The following is a 25,912-nucleotide window of genomic DNA, read 5'->3' as shown; positions in this document are numbered from 1 at the left end:
TTAGTAGTAGTAGCCTACTCATCTATATGCTTTCAAAAATCATATAACTGGATCTCATTAACATGGAGGCCTCCTGTATTCTAGGACTATGTCTGAGTGGGCCCATGCATTAAAACAGCCTTGCATCTGACTCAAATGATGCTAGTTCTGCTACATAAACAATTATGCAGTTCCAAATTAATAAGGTAAAATTAACGTTGTTCTGATCACCTTCATGGAACTTACACGTGATACGCCCTTGAATAATGGGGGGGGGGGGGGGGAAAGAAGCCTATGTCCCATGTTGACCTCTGGCATTGACAAGGATTATGGCCATCACAATCTTTGTAACCTGGTTTGCATCTTTTTTTCTTTTTTTGATGAATACTAACTGCTGCATATTTTGAACAGCAACCTAGATTCACTGTTTCAGAGATGTGGCTGTCATTATGCCATAACAATTTGTCCTTTATCAGAGAGTGTCAAGTTTCCTATGAATCTAGTGATGAGGCAGGGCAGAGTAATGATTATTAGCACCTACCCAGGTTGAATAAAAATCTTTGATCTTGAAATGTATCATATGTGTGCAGTAGGAAACATTCATTTACATATCCCACAGACAATTTTCATGGTTTGTTTGATTGTGTACGCATATGTATGCAGCCCTAAAAATTTCAGCTTGTCCATGTTTTAACAAATAAAATTTTCAATTTTCTTGTTGTCAATCTCATAGTTCTTTCTTTAAATGCTCGTAACAGTAACAGAACAAAAGTAACGGTTCAAACTAACATCTCTCAGCATGTGAAGTCCGAGCTTTAACTATACTGCACAACAACCTCATGACATCCATACATTCTACCCAGGAACAAACTCAATCCAAGAATAAAAGCAAAACATGAGGAAGTATAAAAGTATCGAAAAATGGCAACAATATGCAGTACTTTGAAACTTATTTGTACATCGCCAAGAAATGCTTCTCATATGACAGAGGCATATTTTCTTCATTTAGTCAGTCAAAGAAGGGAGCAGGGGAGAGAACCAGCCTCTATCACACATGCAAAGTACAAACGTCTAACATGGTTTTAAATATATTTTGCGTCATTCTTCATTAAATTATTATTATAATATCTCTCCACTTATGTACTAACAATAAAAGTTTCATAAGCCAACAAATCAAATTTGGATATATTATACACAAGAAGCATAATGACTAATATTATCAGTAACACAGTTTGAAACAGTGAAAAATTACACAGCCAACATTTCGCATAACCGCACACCTATACCCAACATATATCATTAACGTAAAATTTTCATAACAATTAAAACAACTCATAATGCCCACGTGCGCAGTAAACATCTTTTTTAAATTATGTATCAGAAAAATTATACAAGTATACCAACTACAATTACAATGATCAACTAAATAGGTACACGTTTTGTATGTATAATGTACACATATATGTATAAAAAGCCATAGATGAATAAAATGAGAACAGCGCTATTATAATTATTTTTCATCACATATTATTTTGAGCTGGTGATACCATATTCGACATTTCTTTTTATCGTAATTAACATGAAAGGAAATTCTCCGACATTTAATTTTTTTTTCTTTTCCTGAAAGCGATAAACTCCAGAAACTGGTTTTTTAAGACACAAACTGCAACACAGAAAGCATAGAATCTATCCACAAGCGCATGTTTTGAAAGCTCATCATATTCTTCTCATATGGACTGGGGTTTTCCTTTATAAACAGGATATTCAATGTCCATGCTGGAAAAGATACCACATAAATTTAGGAAAGCCATTGTATTAAAAAAAAGGGATGAAATCAACTGCACTTTAATTTATGAAATGGATAGTTTACACTTTAAAACAGATACTTTTTTCAAGTCAGGGGTTCTTAACTTGTGGGGATTCCAAGATGGGTCATCGCCCAAATCCACTAACAACAGGAACTCTGAGCTATGGGTCCCGACTGAAGCTTGATTCAGAGAGGCTTCCGAGAAGGGTTGTATGAATCGAACAACAGACAAGGGCTTGAGCTATGGGTCACTATCCAGACTTGATTGAAAGGCACTTCCGAGATGGGTCATGAAAATTCACTTACACACAGTCCGGTTATAAATTTACTTATTGCGTCACTCATTTCCCTAATTTAAAAAAAAACAAAGTCCCATGGGTCACAAAATTGACCTTGTTGCTGATTTTAGGTCACGGCTGAAAAAAGCTAAGAAAAACCCTGCTCTAAGTATTCACTTTTAAAGAGGAATAGTAAATGCAACAAAGTTTGTGTAACAATTAATTATTATCAATATTATTTATCAGTATGAAAGCAAGCAAAAATCATTAATTAATAATTAACAATGTCACATGGGAGGGGGGAGAGGTGGGATCTTGTGTGAATCAATAAAAAGACAATCACTATAGTGAGAGCTGAGGCCTGTTGGGGGAAGCCCATCTGACCAGTAGCGCGGTAGTGATAATACAAGTCTTAAAGAATGACACAAAAGAATTGATATTAAAACACAATAATATACAATCAGTTAATTATTGAAGGTGAGGAACTAATAAGTTGATGTTGGTTAACTAATTCATTAAAAATGAGCTATTATTGTTTGGAATAAAGTAATTAATTATAGTGTTAATTAATTCATTATAGTTAGTCATCACACATTATACTTATTAAGAGAGAATTATAACTTATTAAATAATTATGACTGAGACTCTTTCGGTTGTAGTAAAATATATAAATTTTAAAGGGATGGAATGAACTGCACTTCAGTTTGGATGATATTCATTATAAGACAGATACTTTGTGTTTGAAATATAAGTACAAAAAGTCTGTTTTAAAGTGCAAATTATTTGAATTCAAGTTCACCTAATATTAACACTTAACAAAATACAAGCGTGTGTTCCATATGAACTGAGAGTAAAATCATAAAAAAATAATAATAATCAAGAAATATAGGTACAGCCAAAAAGTAGGTATTTTTCAAAATCAACTTCCCTCAGATGATGTGCAATGATCTCATCATTCAATCCACTTTTCAAAGCAAGTGGAGAAGGCTTTTTCTGGAAGTTGTCTCAGCGAATCCCTTACACAGCTGAAATAACTAATAATTCTTCCCATGGAGCTTCACATTCAAAGCCGGAAACAGCCAAAAAATGTTGCGAGACATGGAATGTAAGTGGCTCATGGCATGATGTTAATATTATATTTATATATCATGTTTTTCTGTTTTGAAAAGTTTGCAATAACACATATTGATAAAATTGTTGTGAACAGGAAATTGGTCACTATATCACAATAAAGTTCACCCACTTGTTCCTACTTTGGTTCAGCAATATCTTAGCCAATGAAATATTAAAATCATGCCACCAAACCCTCTTTACAGTTCAAATCTGGCACCATAGGATTTCTGACTTTTTGTGAGGTTAAAAGAGAAGCTTCCAAAGGCAAATATAACCTGTAGATTTACTATATGGACTTTTTTGTAGTGTGTGAAGAGCTACTGATAAAATTTTATCTTAGCAAATATTTACTCAAAGATATAATTTAACAGTAGCTTCTTAACATTCAGTAAAGTCTTTGCATTTTAACTGATTAAAATATAGTAGAACCATATTACATAAAGCACTTTAATGCACTGTAGTAAAAGAAGACAGAATTTTATTCCAAAATTCCCATAAGTACTAGGTATTGTGCATGTTTTAAAAATTAGGATTTTCCCCCAGCATCTGGGAACACCATAATTTCCTGCATTTAATTTGCAGATGCTACTTTGAAAAGAAATATCACTGTTTAGAGTCAGCAGCAGCATATAATCTGCATATGGAAATATCATTCATCAACAATGATACGAGTGGTGTTGTTTATCACGTTTATGCAGAAAAAAATGGCAATTTTTTAATAATATTTACACACAACTTACAAATATTCAAATCAACATTTTTACAAACTTTTCAAATATTCATCTCTATCCTAACCGCTCAGAAAAAAAAGGGGAAAAGCTGAAGATAAGACTCAGTGGTATGTAATTCTCATCAACAAATTTCAGTGTTTTATTAACATATAATCCATAGACTATATGCAGGAAAATACAGCAGCTGCTCATGCCATTGAATCAAAAATTGGCAATGAACCATCAGCAGCATGCACATTGCACAGGCTTCAGGCACTGGCTACTTAACGAGGCATCTAGAATTCTAACATTGACAGTAACATATCATAGGGCAACAGACTTACAAACAGTACAAATGTAATTTTCACTTCTTAACTATAGACGGCAGCACTGAAAAACCAAACACAATCATCCGCACTTAGACTGTTAGGTACACACACACAGTTACACTTCCGACGCAAGTCAGTAGGTAGTAAATCATCCATAGATGGTGATAGATCTGAGTTGTGTTGAGTTTGAAAAATAGAAAGAAAAGAAAAGACATCTGTAGCAAGTCCCGAGAGCCATTTTTACAGGCCAGACAGCCCAGCAATTTTAATTTACCTAACCAGAATTTCATCCTTTTATAGAATTTTGTATGTATGGCCACCTGAAATCTTTACAGTAAAAATTTCAGTGCACGTTTCCAATCCGATGTTTCTTTTTAATCTAGATAAAAAAAAAACCAAAAAAAACAAAACAAACAAACAAACAAAACATCTGGGGAGAATACTCTTACAGTAGAGAAATATGCAATCTCCACTTGTTAATAAAAGATTCCTTGAAAGACTTATATTTTGGAGACGATGACCTTTAGGAGGAAAATTCAACTCTGCCTCCATGGGGGACTCAAACCCTGATCTCCAAACATAACCAGTCTTTCAAGGCATCTTGTATTAAAAAGTGGAGGAAACACATTTCTCTACATTGTTGCCATCTGGTGGGCTATGTCATTCACGAGCTATTAGTTGATTGTTGCCGTCATCCACACGTCGGAGCCATTCAACATATATATATATACATATATATGCTCTCCAAAGAACAAATATTCTATCTGTTTCATAGTATAGGGGTAGGGCACTCGTCTAGCAAATGAGAGATCAGAGTTTGAGTCCCCACGGAGGCAGAAATGCATTTTCATCCTAAAAGTCATCATCTCCAAATATAACCAGTCTTTCGAGGAATCTTGTAATACTGTTACTGTTGATAATAATAATATGAGAAATTGAACTTACACTTCCATAGAAGAAACAGAACTGTTTGGACAAAACTCTGCAACTTTAACATGACAACTTTTATGGCACTGAATTCTGCAGTCTGCCAGAAAAAAAAAAATCAATCAATCAATCAGCAAACACTAATTAAACTTTAGAGAAACGTTTTCCTCTAGAATCAAGCACAAATTCAAGCATTTTGAGATATCTAAGTGCTCAAAGAAATTTATATTACTATGAGTTATCAAAATACTCTGAGTTATAGAACTTTGATTTAAAGTGAAAATATCACATGTTTTTCTCACACTGTGAAGCATATACCTATGTGGCACTTATTCCAAGAAATAGGGTGTGCACAGATGATTAAAATTATGTTGGGACATCAAAAAGTTATACAAGTTTGGAAATAAATGCATAAGATAAGCGTATTGAAAAGGACTACATAATTATAAAAAATTTTAATGTGCACATATGAGCTTCATATATAAAATATGAAAGGCTAATGATTTTACGCACACAATAGTGCCAACATTAAGCATTTCTTCACAATCTAACATTTTAGTTTCCAGATTTTTAATGCGCAGAGCATTGTACATTGTTATAAGATGGTATCTACTGATAAAATTATAAATAATTATATTCATTATAATATATTAAATTATAAATAATTGTATTTTTTATAATAAAATTATTAAATTCATATAAATTACAAGTATTTGCTTGCACGTTATGCAAGCTCATTCTTTTAGAATATTCTAAACATATTCTTGCAACTCTTACATTTGTACATAGTAAGAGAATTTTTAACCAGAAAATATCAAGAGAACTTTCACTTGATATCTAAGCTTTACAGAAGTTTAACAATGACCTGTTAACTAAAAAGCATTAACTCAGACTACGTCAAACTGTCAACCCATCAGAGGTAAAGAATTCAAATAAATGTTAGAGAAAAGTATGAATCTCTCCCAAGCGAACTAAAGGATTTGGCTAATGCTTGAACTCATGGACTCATTCTGACATATAATCGAAAATGACATATTATCAAGAAAAACACACATAAATTTCACATACTCTCAGATCATTTTTATTACTTCTGACTGAAAAAAAAGGAATATTATGATAGGGTTAAATACCCCATGAAAACAAAAGCATTTTTAGTTATCGTAAAAATGTTTTGGTGTTATAAAAAAAGTTCAAGTAAATAAAAAGACTTACCTCTGCATTCATAACCTTGCTTACCAGGCCTGCGTGTAAGATTTTTCTTACATACTTGACACATTGTGTTTCTGAAATGGGAGAAAGATGTCATTTTGAAGTGGTGGTAAATATTTTTGAATGCAAAAAAGAGAGAGAGAAAAGAAAGAGTTAATATTCAGCGTTGAGCAATAGCATTCATCTACCTACGAAAATGGCACTTGAAAAACAGCATGATCATCGTTGAAAAACAGTGATTCTTTATCATGGTAGAAATTAAAGTTAGACTATCAAATTATACTAATCAAAATAAATTGTTTATAATACAGTTGTCCCTCCATATTTCTTCGTCCCAGGAAAGACCACGAATATGGAAAACCCCTAAAATTTTGTTCTTTAGGCATCTCATTTTTACAGTATCTGCTTTATGTGGAAAAAGTAGATGGGGGGGGGGGGAGTACAGTGATTCAAGGTGATGCTTTCTGGAGAGAAAAATATAATGTCTGTAATTCGTCAATATAATGTTCTGCTAAACTCTAGTTAATTTGTTAGAGTATAGTCACAAGGCTTCCTTTACCAATTTTTCTACATGTGAAAAATGTGCCACAGATGTGTCGATTTCATGGAAACAATCCATTAATGATTTAAACTTACGAAGCTTTCACTATGTTGCCATAATGAACTTGTCTTCTAATTCTCAGGATTTGCAGCTGACAGCTATAGTGTGCAAGTTATGCAATACATAACTTGTATACTTTTTTTTATTGCACCCACACAAAAAGAACAAATATATTCTACCATAAATGTTTTCAGAAACACCAGAAAAACCTTTAAGAGGGATTTTTTTAAACATTTATTTAACATGTACGACTTATATTTTGTTCCGATAAGAGAATTATTACCTCAACAGTGTTTTCAACAAAAACTGGGAAAGAGGCTGCAAATACGAAAACTGTGACTACCTAAGTAATGGGGGGCTTTAAAGCATTGTTCTACAATGAGCACTCCACTGACTGAAAATGGTCTGAGATAAAAATTTGTCATTAATTTTCCACCACAGCATCATATTTAATTCATGACTATTTTTGGCATTCATATATCTTCTTTGAACAAGTGCAACTCGACAACATAAATACATTAGGGCAACACATACACTCAGAGCACACATTCAGGCATGTGGCAATTTGTTAGAAATTACATAGAGAAATGTGTACTTGGTGCATGTATGGTTGAATAGTAGCAGTAGTAGTGAGTGATATGCTTAGTACCACATTTCATGAGATATTCACAGTAAAAAATTAAGCAGAAGTAATAATTTACACCAGGGCTTGACGAATCCTTGCCAAATAGCCATGGCAACTTAAAAATTGGTATTGACACCTAAAATTAGTGTGATTATTAATTTAGAGCCAGAGGGGGGGGGGGGGTGGTAGCATAAAATTTTTTGAATTTATGTCAGAGTGTGTCTAAGAATAGGAAAAAATCACCAAGTCTCGGAGAAGTTGAAAAAATAACATTATCATTCTGGATGGTTTTTCTCAGATAGAAAATGTGTCATGAACCTAAGAAATTAAGCTAAAACATAAATTTTTCGTTCTATTTGTCATGCCTTGAGATTTTATTTCCACAATTTCTTTCACAATACTTTCTCCAATGATCAGCGAACAAATTAGAAAACATGAAAAAAAAAAGGATAACCTACCCTGACAAATGCTTTGCAACAAAAACGTGGTCGTTGTACAAATGTAGTTTAATACCTCTCTTTATAAATTTGGTTCTGTGGATCATACAGGTGGGCACAAAATATCTCCTAAAAAAGTTGAAATGAATCAACAAAAAGTTCGGTATTGTAAAAAAATTATGCAAAATATCACAGTAAGTGGCCACAACATTAGTAAGTCCATTAAAAAACAGGTTATAAAAGTATTAAGACAAACAGCATCACAAGAAAAAACAACTTACTTTATTATTCCATTTTCATTCAACTCAACAACAAGTTTAGAATTCTCATTTATGTATGTACGACTAGAAGCTGTACTCAATCCAGAAACTTCACTGAAACTGCTTCGAGTACTACCTGGATGTTTAGAAAATACAGAAAATGTGTGATTTTATAAATAAATGCTATAAAATTTCTCATCAATTTTTATTTCCTTAAACTATTCATAAAAGTTTCTAAGAATGTTTTTATGATGGATACACAGCATGAAAAAAAAAAAGCTTTACTACAATAATTTCTTGCTTAATCAATAGTTCTATGGAACACAAAAAAAGATGACTATTTTGAAACTATTAATGAGGATAACATTAAGTGTAGTCACATAACATGAATATGAATCATGATTTATCAATACATGTAATGAAACTTAAGATAATAATAACAGGGTTCATACTCATTTTTGTAAAAAGATTTCCCTGACCTTACCAGTCAAATTTTCAAAATTTTCAGGTAACTTTTTAATAAAAAAAATTAAAATAATTATAAACATTATAAAATTATATTAATTAATTATATACCATCTTTTTTTTAATCAAAAATTTCTCCAGCATCCTTGAATTTATTGTGGATGAGTGGGACATCACACTCTGATTTTAATGCCCACAAGATTTGAGCCTTCACCGTTGTTTCCTTTGTGACATAATTAATCAAAGATGTAGTTGGCTTTGCTGCACCACAATTCTTTGCAGTTGGCCTATACTCCGTACTTGCATTAGAACAGAAAAGTTCAGTAATTGGGAGTTGATCAAAAAACTTCTCTGATTTTGCATGCTTGCCACCATTCTGAACAGCTTGTCTGTCTATGTTGCTCAAATTGAACGTTTTGCTGCAAAGCAGAAACAGGGCTTTATATGGGCTATTTTTGACTGCTTTAATCAAATAACCCCACTGCAGATTCATGTTTTTATCAGCCCATTCTAGATTGTTGTCTTACCACTCATCATTTTCAAATAAAAAATACCATGTGGGAAATCATAATATACACATGCTTAATCCCACATTGCTCTCTGAAGTCAACTTACGAAATTATTGCAACTAAGCTTTCCTGATACAGTACTTTTTATATACGCATGGCTTTCTACAATGCACAATAACAATGTTTCCAGTTACAATAAGGTCTCAGCAATATGCTCTTCTCCACACAGACTTATAAAATCCTAGTTTCTTCCCTGCAGTATCTGTGGTTTTTCAAATTTATCAACATTTGTGATGGTATCAGATCACAACTTACGTTTTTATTTAAAAAATAAAACTTACGTTTTTGTTTATGAAATCAAATTTCCCTTTTTGAGATTTTTTTTCTTTATTATTTTTTTGTTTTGATCAGACGACACTCTTGACGATTTTCCAGGTATGTGCCAGAAATTTCTAGGTTTGAGAACAAAAATGGGCTATTTTTCTGGATTTCCTTGACCTTTTTTTAATAAATTTTTTTTCCCAACCTGTATAAACCCTGTAATAATAATGGATCCCATTTAAAAATGTACTCACCAGGAACCGCAAGTAGTGGACGACCTGAAATGAAATTTATGAAATTAAAATGGATAACATGATAGGCATATGACAATGTGTGCACATGATAATAAAAACTTATATTCAAATTATTTGAACAGAATTTTTGCATTAAAGGCTATCATGCATACTTACAAATCATATAAAAAACATGCTAGACACAGAAAAAAATATTTGTAAGTAAATAGAAGATGAGATAAATGTGTATTAAGAGCCAATAAATTATTCTTAATTATCAGGAAGGAAGAACTTATGAGTCAACAACATAATAAAGTGATTGCAATAAAAAAAAATTACAATTTAAAATATATAACACCTGTGTTATTTCCTTTCACACGTTCTGTGGATACACTTCGATTGTTTGCTTTTAGGGGGACTGGGCTTGATCCCGCTCGTTGCTGCTCCACGGACCTCGACCTTTGTTTTCTAAAACTGAGCTTTTTACGCAGGTTACTAATTAGTGATTTCTTTTCTTTTGGACGAGACCTATCAACTGGAAAATAAGGATGAGTAATGTTGAAATAATCACACACTTATAATTAATTACATTTATAACAAAAAAAAAAAATGTAGTTTTATTACCAGGAGTTTTCACTTATTCTCATATATATTTTTACCTATCGACCTTAATAAGAGATTAGCATTAAGACATAAAGTGATCTGACCTAATTCGACATCTGCAAGTACATATATTTTCATTTAGATTCTAACTGGAAATTGTGTACTTAATTCTGAACAAAAAATTCATGTATAACTTTATTTTTTCTAATTATATTTTTAAAAAACACTTTATTTATTGAAATAAGCACACCATCATTGAATTTATCATATGTTTAAAGGATAAAATTTTTCACGTAATTATTGTATCTTTGCATTCGTCAAACAAATATCTAGGAAACAGATATTTTTCTGGATATTATGGCGAGGTAAACTCGGAAAGAAAAGTCATTTGGTCTCCGCCAGGACACTAACGCAGGCCTTCTTGCATATTGGGCAAGCAAGTTACCATCCACACCACTGAGAACACAACCCTGCCTTCCTTATTTCATGAACTGTGGCGTGAGGTACTAAAGCAGAGGCATTAGTAGCCTCTCTAAACTTCAGAAAATGCCCCCCCCCCCCGCAGGTGGGACGGTAAAGACAGAGATAGATGGCTCATCAGCATAACATCCAGAATATATCTGGTTTTTTTTTATATCTTGGATTGAGGGGAAAAAAAACAAAAAAACAAATAGCTGTCTGAAAACACTTGATAAATGTTCAGACTAAATTTCGCATAGCTCAAATAAAATTCAATTGTGTAATATTTGAATGTTATAAAATAATGTTGAAAATCAATTTCTTTGAGATAGGTTTTTGAAACAAAAATAAACATTGACGTAACAAACCAGCAAAATTCTATTTTTGAAAATGTAAATACTGCTGTAGATAGATCGAAAAATCCAGATGATGTCACTCTCTGCTTATCATACAAAAATTTCAACAGTTGGCTGATGCAAAGATGAATTCAAGAAAGAAAATTCAACTGACTTTGCGGAGAATCAAACACATCCTCTCAATTACTGGATGAGGGTGCTAGACCACTATGCTAAAAAGGCAATAAACCTGTTTCCTCGGACCTTGTGCACACTGAACAGGACCATAGGACAGCTATTTAAAAGACAGTCACTTAACTTAGGCCAAAGCTAACAAAGCGTGACATCATCTTCAGATAAGTCACTACCTGGTGGCAGTGCCAGCAATTGTGAGCTTTGACCTGAGTAAGGTCTGACTGTCCAAGCACAGTCCTGATCAGTACAGGTACGCTCTAAAGAGAGAGGTCCATTGTCTTTGTAGCATAGTGGTCTAGTGCACTCATCCGGAAGTGAAAAGACGTTCATTCGATTCCTAAAAGAGCCAGTTTAATTTTCTTTCCTGAATTCATCTTCACTTCAGCTAGATGTTGAAATCTTTGTAAGGCCATGAAATATTTTACTTATACAAATACAAATACAAATACAACGCCACAACAGGCAAATTGCCCAACGAGGTGGCTGACTTAAGAACATCATGGATCCCCGAGCCCCTACCTACTACTGCTACACCAAACATGCACCCCCCCCCCGCGAAACCCCCCAACGAATCGGTACATGCGGGAATGTGCGTGTACGTGTAGTGCAACCTGACGTAAAGTTTGTTTCTGTGTAATGCTTGTTATGTGTAGAGCTGTCATCTGCCCCCAGTTTTTACTAGCTATGAGTGAAGTGTTATGGTTGAATGATTTACCGTTGTAGGACTGTTGCTCTCTGTGGCGAGACTTTTTAACGGGGAGATCGGCTCGCATTTGCGCCTTGAAGTTGGGAACCACAGAAAACCAACTTCAGCCGACCACCACTGTGGGGTTCGAACCCGGATTCTCGCATCACGAGTCCGGCACTATAACCACTCGACCACCACAGCGATGTTTAATTTTTGTAATATAACTTTAGTTTCAAATTTTTAGATAAATTATAAAAGATTGTTTTGATAATTAGTTAAATTTATGATTTGATGGTACGATTTAGTTACAGTAAAAATTTAGTTGCAATAAAAGAATAAATAAAAATATAATGCATGAGGCATGAACTCTGACCCACAAGGCAATCTGCATTGTCTTAGAATTTTTTTGGCCCATAAAATATAAAAAAAATTCATTACATTCAAGTATGACATAAGAGGGAATTTTTAGAATTACAAATTAAAAAAAATATCAATATTTTTCATATTCCCAAAGGCTTCCGCAATGAGTGAATCAGTCATTTCTAAATCTATTTTCCTTGGCATAGCCTGCCAACAAAACCCTAGAAAAATACGGCCTTTAAGCTATGCACTTTGCGCTACAGTAATACAACAAGATAACCCTGACTTGAAAATTTAATGAAGATTTGAATAAAATTATTAAACAAAAGCTGAGCTACTACTCACCACCATTCCTTTGAACAGATGGGGAAGGCGGCAGACTCAAATGAGGAGAACTGTGGGAATCTGCTGAAGGATAACTCGCAGGGGAAGCTTCCAAACTGTCAGTGCCTGAACTTTCAGGCTACATAAAAAATTAAAAGAAAATTATTCTTACATAAACAACATGCTCTATAAGTTAATGATATATGTATACTGCACACCAATAGAAAACCAGGAGAGTTAGTTGTCGAGAATAAATCCCAAAAGAGTGTAAATTGAAATAAATGTATTTTGTCAGAAAGAATGTTCTAATGAAACATTGATATAAATGTGTTTTGTAGGATGAAAAGAAGTCTTCAAGAAGGAAAAGAATAATTCATCAATTATCTAGATGAAAATAGTCATGAAAATAATAATATTCATAAAATTTTTGAAAGAGTTGTTTAATACGAGTTTTGAAAGAAGATAAGAAACAATTTTTTTTCACAGCAAATTGAATTAATACTTTGAGAACATAATTTCATATCATAAAAAAATTATATTTTTATTTCAGAGTAACAAAATATAAATATATTTCAAACATTGTTTGTATTTGCTTTACAATGTGAGCATAATGGCAAGTTAATACTTCTATGAATAACTACTAAAGTATGTACAGTCGATCCCACTTATAGGGGAGTAATAATGAGCTGATAGAATATATAAAAGTGCACATTTTTTTTATCTATTACATGCGGGAATGTTCCAAAATACCCAGCACTGAACTAAAAAAGCTAGTTATTCTGAGGAGAATGATGATGCATTCATGAATGATGTAAATGCAGCAACTCATTACTAAAGGATCTATACATTCAAAAATTGAGAGATTAAGTGATATTTTGCAAGATTTTCAGAATAATAACAATATATAAAACTTCCAGGCTATTAGACCATTAGACCATGATTCTAGGTATTTTCAACCACTTCAAGTACAAGGTTTTGACAACAAATTTGCATTATCCTTATTTGATGAATCAGTGATAAACGTGGAAGCCCTGTTCTAATCCTGTGATGGGAAAACTTTTTTAGAAGCAGGCCAAAAAACAAGGAAAAAAAAAAGTTTGCGGGTTGGAAATATTCAGGCAATGATTCATATGAGGAATTTTTATGCTTGGAAATGAAGTGGGAGGATGTGTTGTACACTTTGAAGACAGTTTCACTGCAAATGTGAGACAATGTGGTTTATCCTTTACAACCGTGAAAGAATAAATATGTATGTTATAATAACTTTATGAATGCTATTGCATATGTTCAAAAAATCATCAACGAATAAGGCAAATACCAGGAAGTACTAAAAATTTTAGTATTTCCTTGTACTTGCCTTATTTGTTTACGATTTTTTAAGTATTGTTATGCAAAGTCATCTACTCTTCCCTATTGCATACGTGTCAAGTCTTTTTTCCCATATGCAAAAGTTTTAAATCAATTTCTATTTAAATTCTGACAATTATATATTCCATACTCAAAAAAAGAACGCTTTCTTAAATGAATTTTTCTTGTAATACTGAAAATTTCTATACTATTATTTTTAAATTTGCGGCAGGCCAGATAGAACCTCTAAGCTGCTCACAGTTCACCCATCACTATCCTAACCTAATCACACATTAAAAAAAGAAAGAAGAGGGAAGAAAAAAAAATAAAAGAAAAGGATGAAAAAATATAAAAGGAAAAACAGTATATAATAAAAATAAATAGATAAGAGTGTTTCTTTTTAGAGTCACTTTTGATGCTAACCCTACACGTTCTCTTTCGCTCTTACTATATAGTAGAAAGATACATAAAATGTGAGGAAAAAAAGGTCATAGGGTTACAATAAAGCTCATGATGGTGAGGAAAGAAAATACAGAGAATTAGATTGAATTTATACCACTGGTGTTTGGACTTGACATTTCTTCCGTGATCATAAAGGGGTTAAATCACTCCCAATACCTTTAGAAATGTTTTTTGAAGGTCTTTTTAACAAGGACAAGGGGGGAAAAACTTCACAAGGTTACAATGATTCTGAAAATAATTTTAACAGACCAATTTTTCCAATAGCCCAGATTTTTTATGCACCTCATTCGAAATCGGCCATGAAAGCCTTACAGATTGCCATTACTTTCTTCTCCAGAAGAAATATTTTTTCAAGCTTAAAATCTTTTTGATGCAATTGGTGTTACACATGCTTGTTACACCCATTTATTTTTCATCTATAATATATTGCTAGATACTTTTTCAATGCTATGTTCTTTTCATAAACAAACCTTCTTCACTAATGCTTGAAACATAGTAGTAGGAGACTCAGAGCATATATGATGGATAACTAATCAAAAATTCATGCAAAAAAAGTTGAAACTTTGAGAAAAAAAAAAAGGACAAATTCCAATTCAGACGAAAAAATGACCAGATCAAAAAACTAATTCTAAGCAAAAAATACCTCAGCAACTTCTTGCCACATTCCACTTTCATCTTTCTTGACCTGTTTGCAAGAAATTAAAAATGTAGGAGATTAAATTTTGATTCAGGTGATTGTCTTTTAATGTGAATTGATGCAAAATCCAAACTAAAAATAAAATAAAATAAATGAATAAAGAAAGAAAAAAAGAACGAAAAACCCAACTTCCTGAAGAACGTTAGGAAAAGAACATGCAATAGATCCCATGCTTGAATTGTGAGACATATTTCATAAAATTTGTGCAAAAAGATGAATAACAGGATTAGGAAGAAAAATAACCATGCATAGAAAACCTTCAGAAGATATTGCAGACTTTTCATTCCAAGCATAGTGCTAGTGAAATTTTGAGGTTATGCAAAATATCAGCAAAAGTATGAATATAGGCGAATTAGAACAATCAAAACTTTTGGATGCAATAAAAACAATCAGTAAATAAGAAAGGAAAAGAAGTATAGTGAAACGAAGCTGTTTCAACAATTGAAAGTACATATTAGAAAAAAGTCTTGAAAGTTTTTACACATGTATATTACTATTTTAAGTTGAAAAACATTTTGGTAACACTTTTGTTGCAAAAGGACAGTTATTGGCAGTTCCCAGTTTTCGGTTGAAATACAAATACAGTGAAACCTGTATAAAATGGAACATCAAGACACTGAAATTATTTTCCATTCCAGACAGATTTTCATTTCATACAAGGTGCACACAAAAATATATATACAACGTTTCATTTCTGTTGTTTTAAAAAACTTAAATTTTGAGAATATCCCCCCTAACTACTATAAATAAACGAGTATTAAACAGAGATATGCATCTTATTATTTTGAATTTTTTCTCACATTTGTTGTTTCAAATTATTATACATTTGAAATTTCATATTTAAAGGGTTGATAGTTCAATCACTCAACTTTTCAGTATGAAACATACTCATGAATAGCAATAGAAAGAGCACTTACTTTTGTAAATAATGAAAATTTTTTAATATTTAAATATATAAGATTGAGAAATTCTGTTCCTTTTAAAAATAAAGAGAATGTGATCAACAACCACCAATAATATTTGGGAAAGAAATATTCCACATGTCTGTAACACTTAGGTTTAGCTTTTTTCTTGTCTCTATGACCTCCATTTTTGTGTTTAAATCCAAGACGAGTTTCGTGCGGCTGGTCCCCACCTCTACACTGAATGAAATGCTAAATCACAGTATCACTAAATTGTGAATAATAAATCAGTTTCCCTCACCTATTCTACTCCGGAACTAGTTTAAATGGAAATTATCGAAATTTTTCCATGAGAAAGCAGTGTTTTCTAACAAAAGTCACGTGACAAGCTTTTACTAAATTTTGAATAGTAAACCCACTTCTACCCAAGCCTAACCCATTACTTCCAAAACCAGTTCAGATAATAAGGATTCATCTTTTTTCCAAAGAATTGAAGAGTTCCCTAACAAGACTTGCTCCCATCCAAAGGACAAAAACCTGCACTTGGCCACCAATTCTTTCCATTTTAGCGGGTTTTCTATCTACAAAAAGACTAAATATGAATTCTGTTTCCACATTAGACAGTTTCCATCTTATTGAGGTTCCCATAATAGAAAAAGCATTAACTATCCACTAGACTACTTTTCGGTTCCATTCAAGACAGGCTTCACTGTACATAGTTATGGCTACAACAAGGCAAATCTTCATCACGGTAGCTTATACAGGAAAAATATATGCTCATAAAACTATGGATGTCCATTATAAGTAAAGCAACTCAAAATAGTTATTGCTTAATAACAAAAGAAAAAAAAAACCATTTTTTATACAGGTAATATACAGGGTGATTATAAAAACCCGACATATGGGCCCCTAACTATCATACCATTCACAGAAACTGAATGAAATTTTGGCATAAGGTATTTTGAGGTATGCGCTCAAGAATGATATGGAAAACAACAGTGTCACCCTAACAGTTACGGTTACAGCGAGAAAATTTCGAAAATATCAAATGGCAACACCAAGTTTTTTGCATTGGAATGCGATCTCCATACTGAAAAACACTAAATAGCGTTGGAATGGCACCTGTAGCACGAAAATCCCCGGAGCTAGGCAAGGAAAAAGTAAAAAGGACTTTGCCGTGCACCAGAGCATTAATGTTCGTTTCATTCGTCACACCATTTCTTCGGCTGAGATCCCAGCCTGATTAGTCCTCCACAAGGTCATGTGGAAAATTTGTGAAACACAATAAAATGCTTTATTTTATGCTGCTTCTCTGTCCTTATTGGTTGTCCTCACTTTTAGCCTATCTACCACCGGTGATTTTCATGCTACAGTTGCCGTTCGAAAGCTATTTAGGGTTTTTCACAATGGAGATCACATTCCAATACAAAAAACTTGGTGTTGCCATTTGATATTTTCGAAATTTTCTCACTGTAACCGTAACTGTTAGAGTGACACTGTTGGTTTCCATATCATTCTTGAGCGCATACCTCAAAATACCTTATGCCAAAATTTCATTCAGTTTCTGTGAATGGTATGATAGTTAGGGGCCCATATGTCGGGATAGTTTTTTTATAATCACCCTGTATATTCAATTTTACTACTACCCTGTATTCAAGTAATTTGTTAATGTTTGTTAGTTACCAAATGCAAGAGAGTAAATTACCCCACCTAGTCACTGTGGCATTGCTTGAATAACTACGGTATGTGCCCAATCTCTTAAGAAAAAATTTCATTCTTATTTTCATATGCAAGCATCACATGGGTTTACTTACATTTCAATTTTACTTTTCATGTTCAAATCTTTCTAGTTTAAAATACCATTGGGCTATGGATTTGTCCACTTATAAATTTGTTGTTACAGTTTTCACTGAAATACATGTTTTGTTTGCCAAAATTTATATAAACTGTATCTGATACACTTTGAAACTAATAGTTTCTGTTATTTAGTATATTATAAAATTATAAAAAACTAATAAGTGTTTAAAAAATTAATTACAATTAATTTTTAAACACTAATTAGTTTTTTTCACGACAATTGCTCTTATTTTAGGGGTTTCTGCATTTTAGTTATATTTGATATCCATATTTTTAATGGCCATCATTTTTTAGCCACCTCATTGGACATTTTGCCTGTAGTGACCTTTGTATTTGTAAGCAACTGAGAATCATCTAATAATACCAAAGTGTAATTTAGACTTAATGTTGATTTGGTTTGAGTGGACCATATATATAAGCCCTGGAATCTATACACTATGAGCAGGCGATAAAAGCCTTCATTCTTCCATGGAGAAACAAAAACATATTTTGTGCTTGCAAATAATTTTTCAAAATGAAATAATAAGGACCAGTATTAATTTCAATGGAGAAGAATTCCAGATCATTGAATCAATCATAAAGCTGAACAAAAGATAGGAGAAAATTTTTAAGGTGAGACAGTATAAAAAAAAACCAATTACATTAAAACAGGAAATATTATAAAATATTGATGATATGGAAATATTGTGCTTTACTCCCTCTGTACCAGAAATTCCAAATTTTTTACACAGTCAATGGAATGACAAATGAAATTTCTTCATTTTCTGCCGTATAACAGCTTTCTGCTGTCTAAGTATCAATTTTCTTGTTATCATATGCTGATTTTATTCTACCTACCAATAAAAAAAGTTTCTCAGTCTTGAAATTTACTGCTACAGAGATACATATTGATGTTTTCTTTTGATGAATTCATAAAAAAATGTTTTGCTTCTCCTACTATGAGATGAAGCTCAAGTGCTTAGATATTTTATTCAAATATCTCCATACATGGAAAGTTACTTTTACTTATAGCATTAATATCAAGCATGAGGGGAAGGGAAAGCAACTAATGATTGCTAAAAATAGTTAAAGCATCAAAGCGAGGAGGTTGCTTAAATTCAGATGACTCTTTGTCAGGCTCTTGAGAGCATATCAAGATCTATCAAGGACTATAAAACCAATACACTGGATAGTGAACATGTAACGTCCAATTCCTTCAACCCAACCATATGCATAAAATTGAGATTCTCATTTTGACTAATTATATGATGACAACTGACTTATTTTGTCATATGGTAATGGTAATTTCCATATATTTTTTGTGGTAGATTTATATACAGCGATACCTTGGCTTACAAATTTTTTCTTCTAATGAATAATTTTTTGTGATTTTTCTGCCTTGGCTAACGAATATGGATTCAGATGACAAACTTTTTCATCGATAGGGATGCACATGCTAACAAGTGATTATTATGTGTTCATGTCTTGTCTTTTTTATGGGGTTTATGTTTTGTCTTTGAAATGTATTTTGTGTTTGTTTTTGCAAAAAAAAAAACTCCATAAAACCATAAAACAGCTGCACTGGAGCTGCCAAACCAAGCTGGATTTTAGCATCAATCATCATCAGAATTACAGCCACTGAGCTTGATTAATTCATGTTTTCCTTGAAATCTTTTTCCAGATGCACTTCCCCTTTTCTTTCTGAAAGCTTTTGAATCATTTCAAGTAAAATTAAAAACTCGGCTAATACAAAATGCATTATAAAAAAGGGGGAACCTGTGTTTTCAAAGCACCTGTTCTTTCAGTGCAACACTCTAAGCATCAACTGAACAGTCTGTTCATTCCCTAAGCTTATCTTTTAAATCTGCACATATCTGGCACAGAAATGAGCTGACAAAAAAACATAAATGGAGATACCTAGGAACTTGACTGGGTTTTGCCAACACCAATTTTAATAGATTAAAGCTGAATATAGATTAATAGCTATTAAATAGATAAAGCATTTCAGTCTTTGGTCAGTTTTTGTCTTTTGTTACTGTGATTCTTGGTGTTTTATGAAACTTATTTTTAAATTTTGGGTCATTTCTGAAATGAACTAAACAATTTTCCATGGAAACCTATGGGAAATTGAGTTTCTGCTTCTGCTACCAAATGTGATTCTGGAGTGAATTATCTTTGTTAGCCAAGGTATCACTGTATATATTTTTTCTAGACTTTCAACAAATACTGTGATTTTACTAAACAGATTCATGTATTTCAGCAGATTGTCTTGCAATCAGTGACACTAGACTTCATAAAGAGTATTCAGATATCTAGGGAAACAACACACATTCCGGCTTCATAAGCATACACAGACATACATGTATTTTATTTTCAATTGTAATTCATGGAGGAAACTTTAAAATAAATCCAAAATGCATATAGGTTTTCATTTAAATACATGACATGGTATTTTTGCCTCACAACACATACATAACAAATTAATCCCTTCCATGTCATTTTCTTGGAAATAGCTTAGCCAACAGTTCAGTCTTAGCACACATAGTGATATGTTTATTAATATTGTCATGAGCTGTGAATTCAATGCAATTGCCATAAATATATATGTGAATGCAATTTTTGGGTAATATGCCAATTTTAAAAAGGAAGAAAAAAAGTGCAAGAGGCATGCACCAGTACAAATGCATCAGAATGCACTTCCGCAAGAAATGTACACATACCTTCATACTTGGTTGAACTGTCTCCTTTTAAAGGATAGCAGAGAGAAAAAGAGTAGAATGTCATTCAAATGTTTTGAAGCACAATCACACATTTATATTACTTTTGATGAATAGCGATTCATGTGCATAAATCGAGAGAATTCAATGTGTAATTTTTTTAAATAATATTTAAAATAGTAATTTAAAAAAACCACACACACATGTGATGAAGCAAAATCAAAACTAAAATTCATGCATTTTAATTTGAAATTTTAATTAGGGTGAATAGCTTTCACGACTGATACTGTGATAAAATTAATTTATATTAATTTCAAGTTTTCTAATTAATAACATTATAGTAATATATTTTGGCTGATGTCAAAATATTTTATAAAAATTAATACAGTAACTACACGAAGGGTGCTCAACCTTTAGGAGAGTAGGGGCCACTTCATCGGTTTGAAAACATACTGTGGGCCACTTAAGTGATCTGGAAATGCGCTGCAGGCTGCTTAAGTGATCTGTAAATGAACTTCAGGTCACTCAACTTATTGGAAATGTACATGGGTCACTTAAGTGATGTAGAACTGCATCGAAAGTCATTTAAGTGATCTGTAAATGTGTCACTTAGTTCATTTTTCTAAAATTTGATGTGAGGTCACAGGCCACATTTGACCAACGGGCCATGGGTAGAGCACATAGGATGTAAATGAAGGGTACTCAACTTTTTGAAAAGTGCAGGAAATTTTACTGGTTTGAAAATGTGTTGTGAGTCGTTTAATTCATCTGGAAATGTGTAAGTGCGCAGCAGGCCACTTAAGTAATCTAGAAAATCATTCCCAGGTCACTTAAGTGATCTGTAAATGTGCTGTGGGTTATTTATGTGATCTGGGAATGTGCTGCAAATAACTTAAGTGATCCAAAAATTCGCTGCAGGCCACTTAAGTGTTCTGGAACTGTGCCACGGGTCACTCGAGTGATCTGTAAATGTGCCACGAGCAAAGTGATCTAGGAATATGTGACAGGATACTGAAGTGATGTGGAACTGCATTGCGGGTCACTTAAGTGATCTGGTAACATGCAGTTTATCTCATTTTTATGGATGTAGGTTTGAGCTTGTGGGTCACACCAGATGATTCCAAGGGCCACATTTGGCCCGCAGGCCATGGGTTGAACATATATGAACTAGACTGATCTTTTGATAGTTTACTACTGAAATAAAAGTACAGGCATCCCTCGATTTGTGCGATTAATTGGTTCTGCAAAATAATCTTATAAGACGAAATTGCTTAAAGTGAGTTGAATTTAACATGGGCAAGATACGAATAAGGGGTTTCCTCAGAAACATAAAAAAATAAATCAAACTTCCAGCAGCAAAATAATTTTTTTAATAAAATTTTAAATAAATTTCAGGAACCAATAATCTAAACCATAATTTCCCAAACTTTTTGTTCCACTGGCCCCTTCCTCAAAAAGTTTTTCTTCTCTCATTGCCTGCTCTCAACTCAAACCAACCCATAGAAACCCCTACTAAACCCAAGGAGCTTCTACTGCTCCTTTGAACCCTTTCATCGCTCAGTAGGGATGATATTGTTCACTTCGGGAAACACTGACCTACATGAATGGATTTAATTAGTACTGTTTACTTTTCCGTCTTCACTACTCTTGATTAATTGAGGTTTTCTTTCCTGAAGAGCTTGGTATGATGGGTTGATAGTTTTTTAAATGAAACAATAAGGTTGAAACAGTGGAGATTCAGGTGACAAGCAGCATTCTTTGTCTCTTTATGAAAACTTTAATAATGAGAGAATTGCCAGAAAATTCCGAACATCCCTCACAAAAATGACAATTTTAGTTCCATTAGGATCTTTCTCTTTAATTTAAATTCTGATAACATTTGTTATCTAAAGACATTGGTTTGTAAGATCTGGTGAATTGGACTTGAGGGACACCTGTAGCCTATCAGTGAAATTAAAGGTGTTATAAAATAAATTTACATTTAAATCTGGAAAATAAAAAAAAACCATTCAAGAGCAAATCACAAAGTACTCACTTTCTGAACACTGTGGATAATTAGGGTACTAACACTTGGGGATGAGGATGCATCTTGCTTTTCTAGTTCTCTTAACGCTGTAGCAGTTAAATCTGCAGGTTCTATTTAAAAAAAGAGAAAAAAATGTTATATAATTAGCCACTATAATATGATTCTGAATGTATTTACATTTGATGTTACGAGATATTCTGAAAACAAAAACAAAAAATTGAAGTTACACACATAAACGTCCATAAAAATAATTTTGCTTGACAGAAATATATTTCAACTTTCACAGAGTCACTGAGGCAAAAAATGGTCAATATTCTGGTCTATGAAATATATCTGTTATAGTAAAAATGTGATAAATCGGTTATAATACATAACAACCGGTTATTATATACACTTACCAATTGTTTTGGTAAGGTTGATAAATTTATCCCTTTTACTGGACATTATGCATAATAACCAAATGTCCATGGTAAATTTGATAAATACTTGAAATTTATTGCCCTTCTCTGAGATTATGTACGTGAAAAATTGGTGAATTTGATAAATATTAAAAAAATTTCAAATGAGTCTAGTATGTGTGATGAATATACTCGGACACTGATATAATGATAACAAATTATACAATTGTATCTCGATATAATGGTACATGTATGAGTGTATAGTATATCACATAGTATTATTCATCATGTTTACCAATGTAATGCTTGGGTATTATGCATAATTGCTGATAAAAGTGATAAATATATATATATATATATATATATATATATTTGGACAACTTACCAAATATTTTATTAAATTTACAGTGCAGTGATTATGCATAATAACTGGATTTATCACATTTACCATAACTTATACATATCCACCAATGGACTTGATTAGAATAGGGTTTATCTTCCACAAGGTATTATCAACCATTTTGTTACTGCATAGCTACATTTTTTTCCATAATATTATAGTTATACAGTAACATATTTAAAAAAAAGGAATTTTCATTATAGACAAGCACACAGTCACGCTCAGTTCTTATAGAAATGTTTCAAACCCACAGCAATGTCAACACTTTATGGCTTTTTTTAGTTGAATAATATTCAAATTTAAAATGAATTTGTAACATGTTATGGCCCATAACGCACAAAATGATGTTCATGCAAATTATCATCTAAGTGTGATTTAAACCACATCAGCGTGGCATTTTTTCTGACAGGAAATATTAAGAACAGAAAGTTTGCTCACCGTTTCCTGTTGTATTCGCCACGAGTGTATTCGTGGAAGAGCTAAGATCAACTGTTTCTTCCAAGATACGCGGAAGAGCTGGTGAACTATTTTCATGATCAGTCGATTCACCTTCGTCATCCTCATCACCAAAAACGTCTTTTGATACGACATTGAAATCTGTATTTTTAATTATTTTCTCTGTATCATGCAAATCATTGCAACCAGAGAATTTACAATCAGCATGCAAAGCGATGTTACCGTTAGCAACAATATTATTGTTACCATTTACATTTTTTACACCGTTTCCCATTTTGATTACATTCGAGTGAGCATCCACAACACAATTAGTAATAGATTCTGCTATCGAATCAGCAACCTTTATCAATTTTTTATCAGCAATAACATGGCATTTTTCTGAAGTTTTTCCTTCATGCATATCGTCAGAGGCTTTCATGCAATCATGCATCGTGTTTAAATGATTCATATCATTTTCAAATTTCTCGTTAGAATTCTCTGCCACATGATTGCTTAATACTTGATGGCAAGAATTTTTCGATTTTCTACCAGGCTCTGGAATATGACCATTTTTAATGGGTTCTGTATGTATTAAATCATTCATGAATTTTTGCCTGGAATTTGAAATGACACGAACAAGTTCTTTGTGAATTTGTTCTGGCGATGCTTCAGGCTTGACCATGCTTTCCTTAAAACTATTGCCTGCAAAAGATTGTCAAAGGAATGGGAGTGACAGGTAAGCAACTAAGTATTAAGAGAAAATGATAATGAGCTTCATCACAAAGTGCAAAACTAATTCCATGCAAATAGTAATTGTCAAGTATATTAGAGGAAAGAAAAAAAATCGGAAACTCAATAAAACTCATGACAAAGCAAATCTAAAGTTATCATAATAACTACAGCAATCTAACACAGAGAAGCTAGGTATATAAAAAGCATCACATTAAATGCATAATTATTAAATTGCATTCATTAGTTACGGTCAATTGAATCTGGATAAATAGGATGCTCTTTCCTCATACAATTCCGTCCCAATCAGTTTATAAAAAAACTATTAGGATAATACAAAATATTCGGAAAGCTGGATATAATGTATAGACATGCCAATTTTTTGGAAAGAAAAATGTGCCACTACATCCACAAGGAATCAAACCCACACCCTCTCGTGTGCAGGATAAATCTCTATCCAACCCACATGGGTAAAAGGCTTATATCCCGGGAGGGACAGAGCCTGGGTTGTGTCTGGTCTGACCGATAAATCTCTATCACTAAGCTATAAATGCAGATAGAAAATTTGTTCTGGGAGAGTGTAATGTAAACTCACGAGAGGGCATTCCAGTTCATGTTCCTATTGAGGCAGAGATAAGTTTTTCTTTTCAAAAAATTAGTTTCTCTATACATATAGCCAGTTTTCCATGTATATTTTATTAACAAATGGAGCGGACATCTTTCTCTTCATATCAGGATAAGTTATCTTGAAAGGCATCTCTCTAGATAGGGCCGAAACTAGAGTGATAGGGCAATAATGTGAGCGAGTCCCCCCCCCCCCCACGCTCTGAAAAAGTCCTACTTATGACACTGTCTCTATACATAAGAGGTTTATAATATTGCATATTATTTGAAGTTCAATTTTAGCAATGTATCATGATATTTCTATTTTGACTAAAACAGGGCAAATAACAAATTTAAGGTTTTTTCTAGCATTTTAAAAATTAATTCCAAATGGTCCTACTTTGGCTTCTTCAAAATTTATTCTTTACAAAACTAAAATTGCAAAAAATTTTGATTATTTGGCGGGGCAGGACATATTAATGTTCAATTTATGTTTAAAAGTTATTTTCTTGTGGTTTGCAAAATGTGATCTGTGAGGGGTTTGAACCCGGAGCCTTGTGCAAGTCCATCACTATGACCACACATGTGAGATG

General features: G+C 32.8%; 1 protein-coding gene across 6 annotated transcripts in view; it reads right to left on the bottom strand.

Annotated features, from left to right (window-relative positions):
- Nucleotides 1–358: 358 nt before the first annotated feature.
- Nucleotides 359–25,912, bottom strand: part of LOC149070550 (uncharacterized) — a 48,155-nt gene continuing 22,601 nt past the window's right edge. The window contains exons 11-22 of one of the 6 annotated variants that reach the window (XM_089249074.1): nt 23,991–24,689; nt 22,764–22,864; nt 20,732–20,755; nt 15,220–15,261; nt 12,789–12,906; nt 10,162–10,338; nt 9,825–9,848; nt 8,297–8,411; nt 8,037–8,144; nt 6,356–6,426; nt 5,162–5,243; nt 359–1,755 (exon numbers count right to left, since the gene is read on the bottom strand). In XM_089249074.1, coding sequence (XP_089105200.1) covers nt 1,707–1,755; nt 5,162–5,243; nt 6,356–6,426; nt 8,037–8,144; nt 8,297–8,411; nt 9,825–9,848; nt 10,162–10,338; nt 12,789–12,906; nt 15,220–15,261; nt 20,732–20,755; nt 22,764–22,864; nt 23,991–24,689 — 1,610 coding nt within the window. In that variant the 3' untranslated portion in view covers nt 359–1,706. The remainder of the gene's footprint in view (nt 1,756–5,161; nt 5,244–6,355; nt 6,427–8,036; nt 8,145–8,296; nt 8,412–9,824; nt 9,849–10,161; nt 10,339–12,788; nt 12,907–15,219; nt 15,262–20,731; nt 20,756–22,763; nt 22,865–23,990; nt 24,690–25,912) is intronic. The other 5 variants (XM_089249076.1, XM_089249075.1, XM_089249078.1 and 2 more) reach the window with 5 other exon arrangements.

The sequence above is a fragment of the Pholcus phalangioides genome, unplaced genomic scaffold (assembly GCF_987345545.1).
Source record: "Pholcus phalangioides strain wild (caught in Gottingen) unplaced genomic scaffold, Ppha-v1.0 ptg000021l_1, whole genome shotgun sequence".
NCBI lineage: Eukaryota > Metazoa > Arthropoda > Arachnida > Araneae > Pholcidae > Pholcus > Pholcus phalangioides.
Note: the sequence above shows the minus strand (reverse complement) of the source record. Positions and strands in the feature narration are given on the sequence as shown.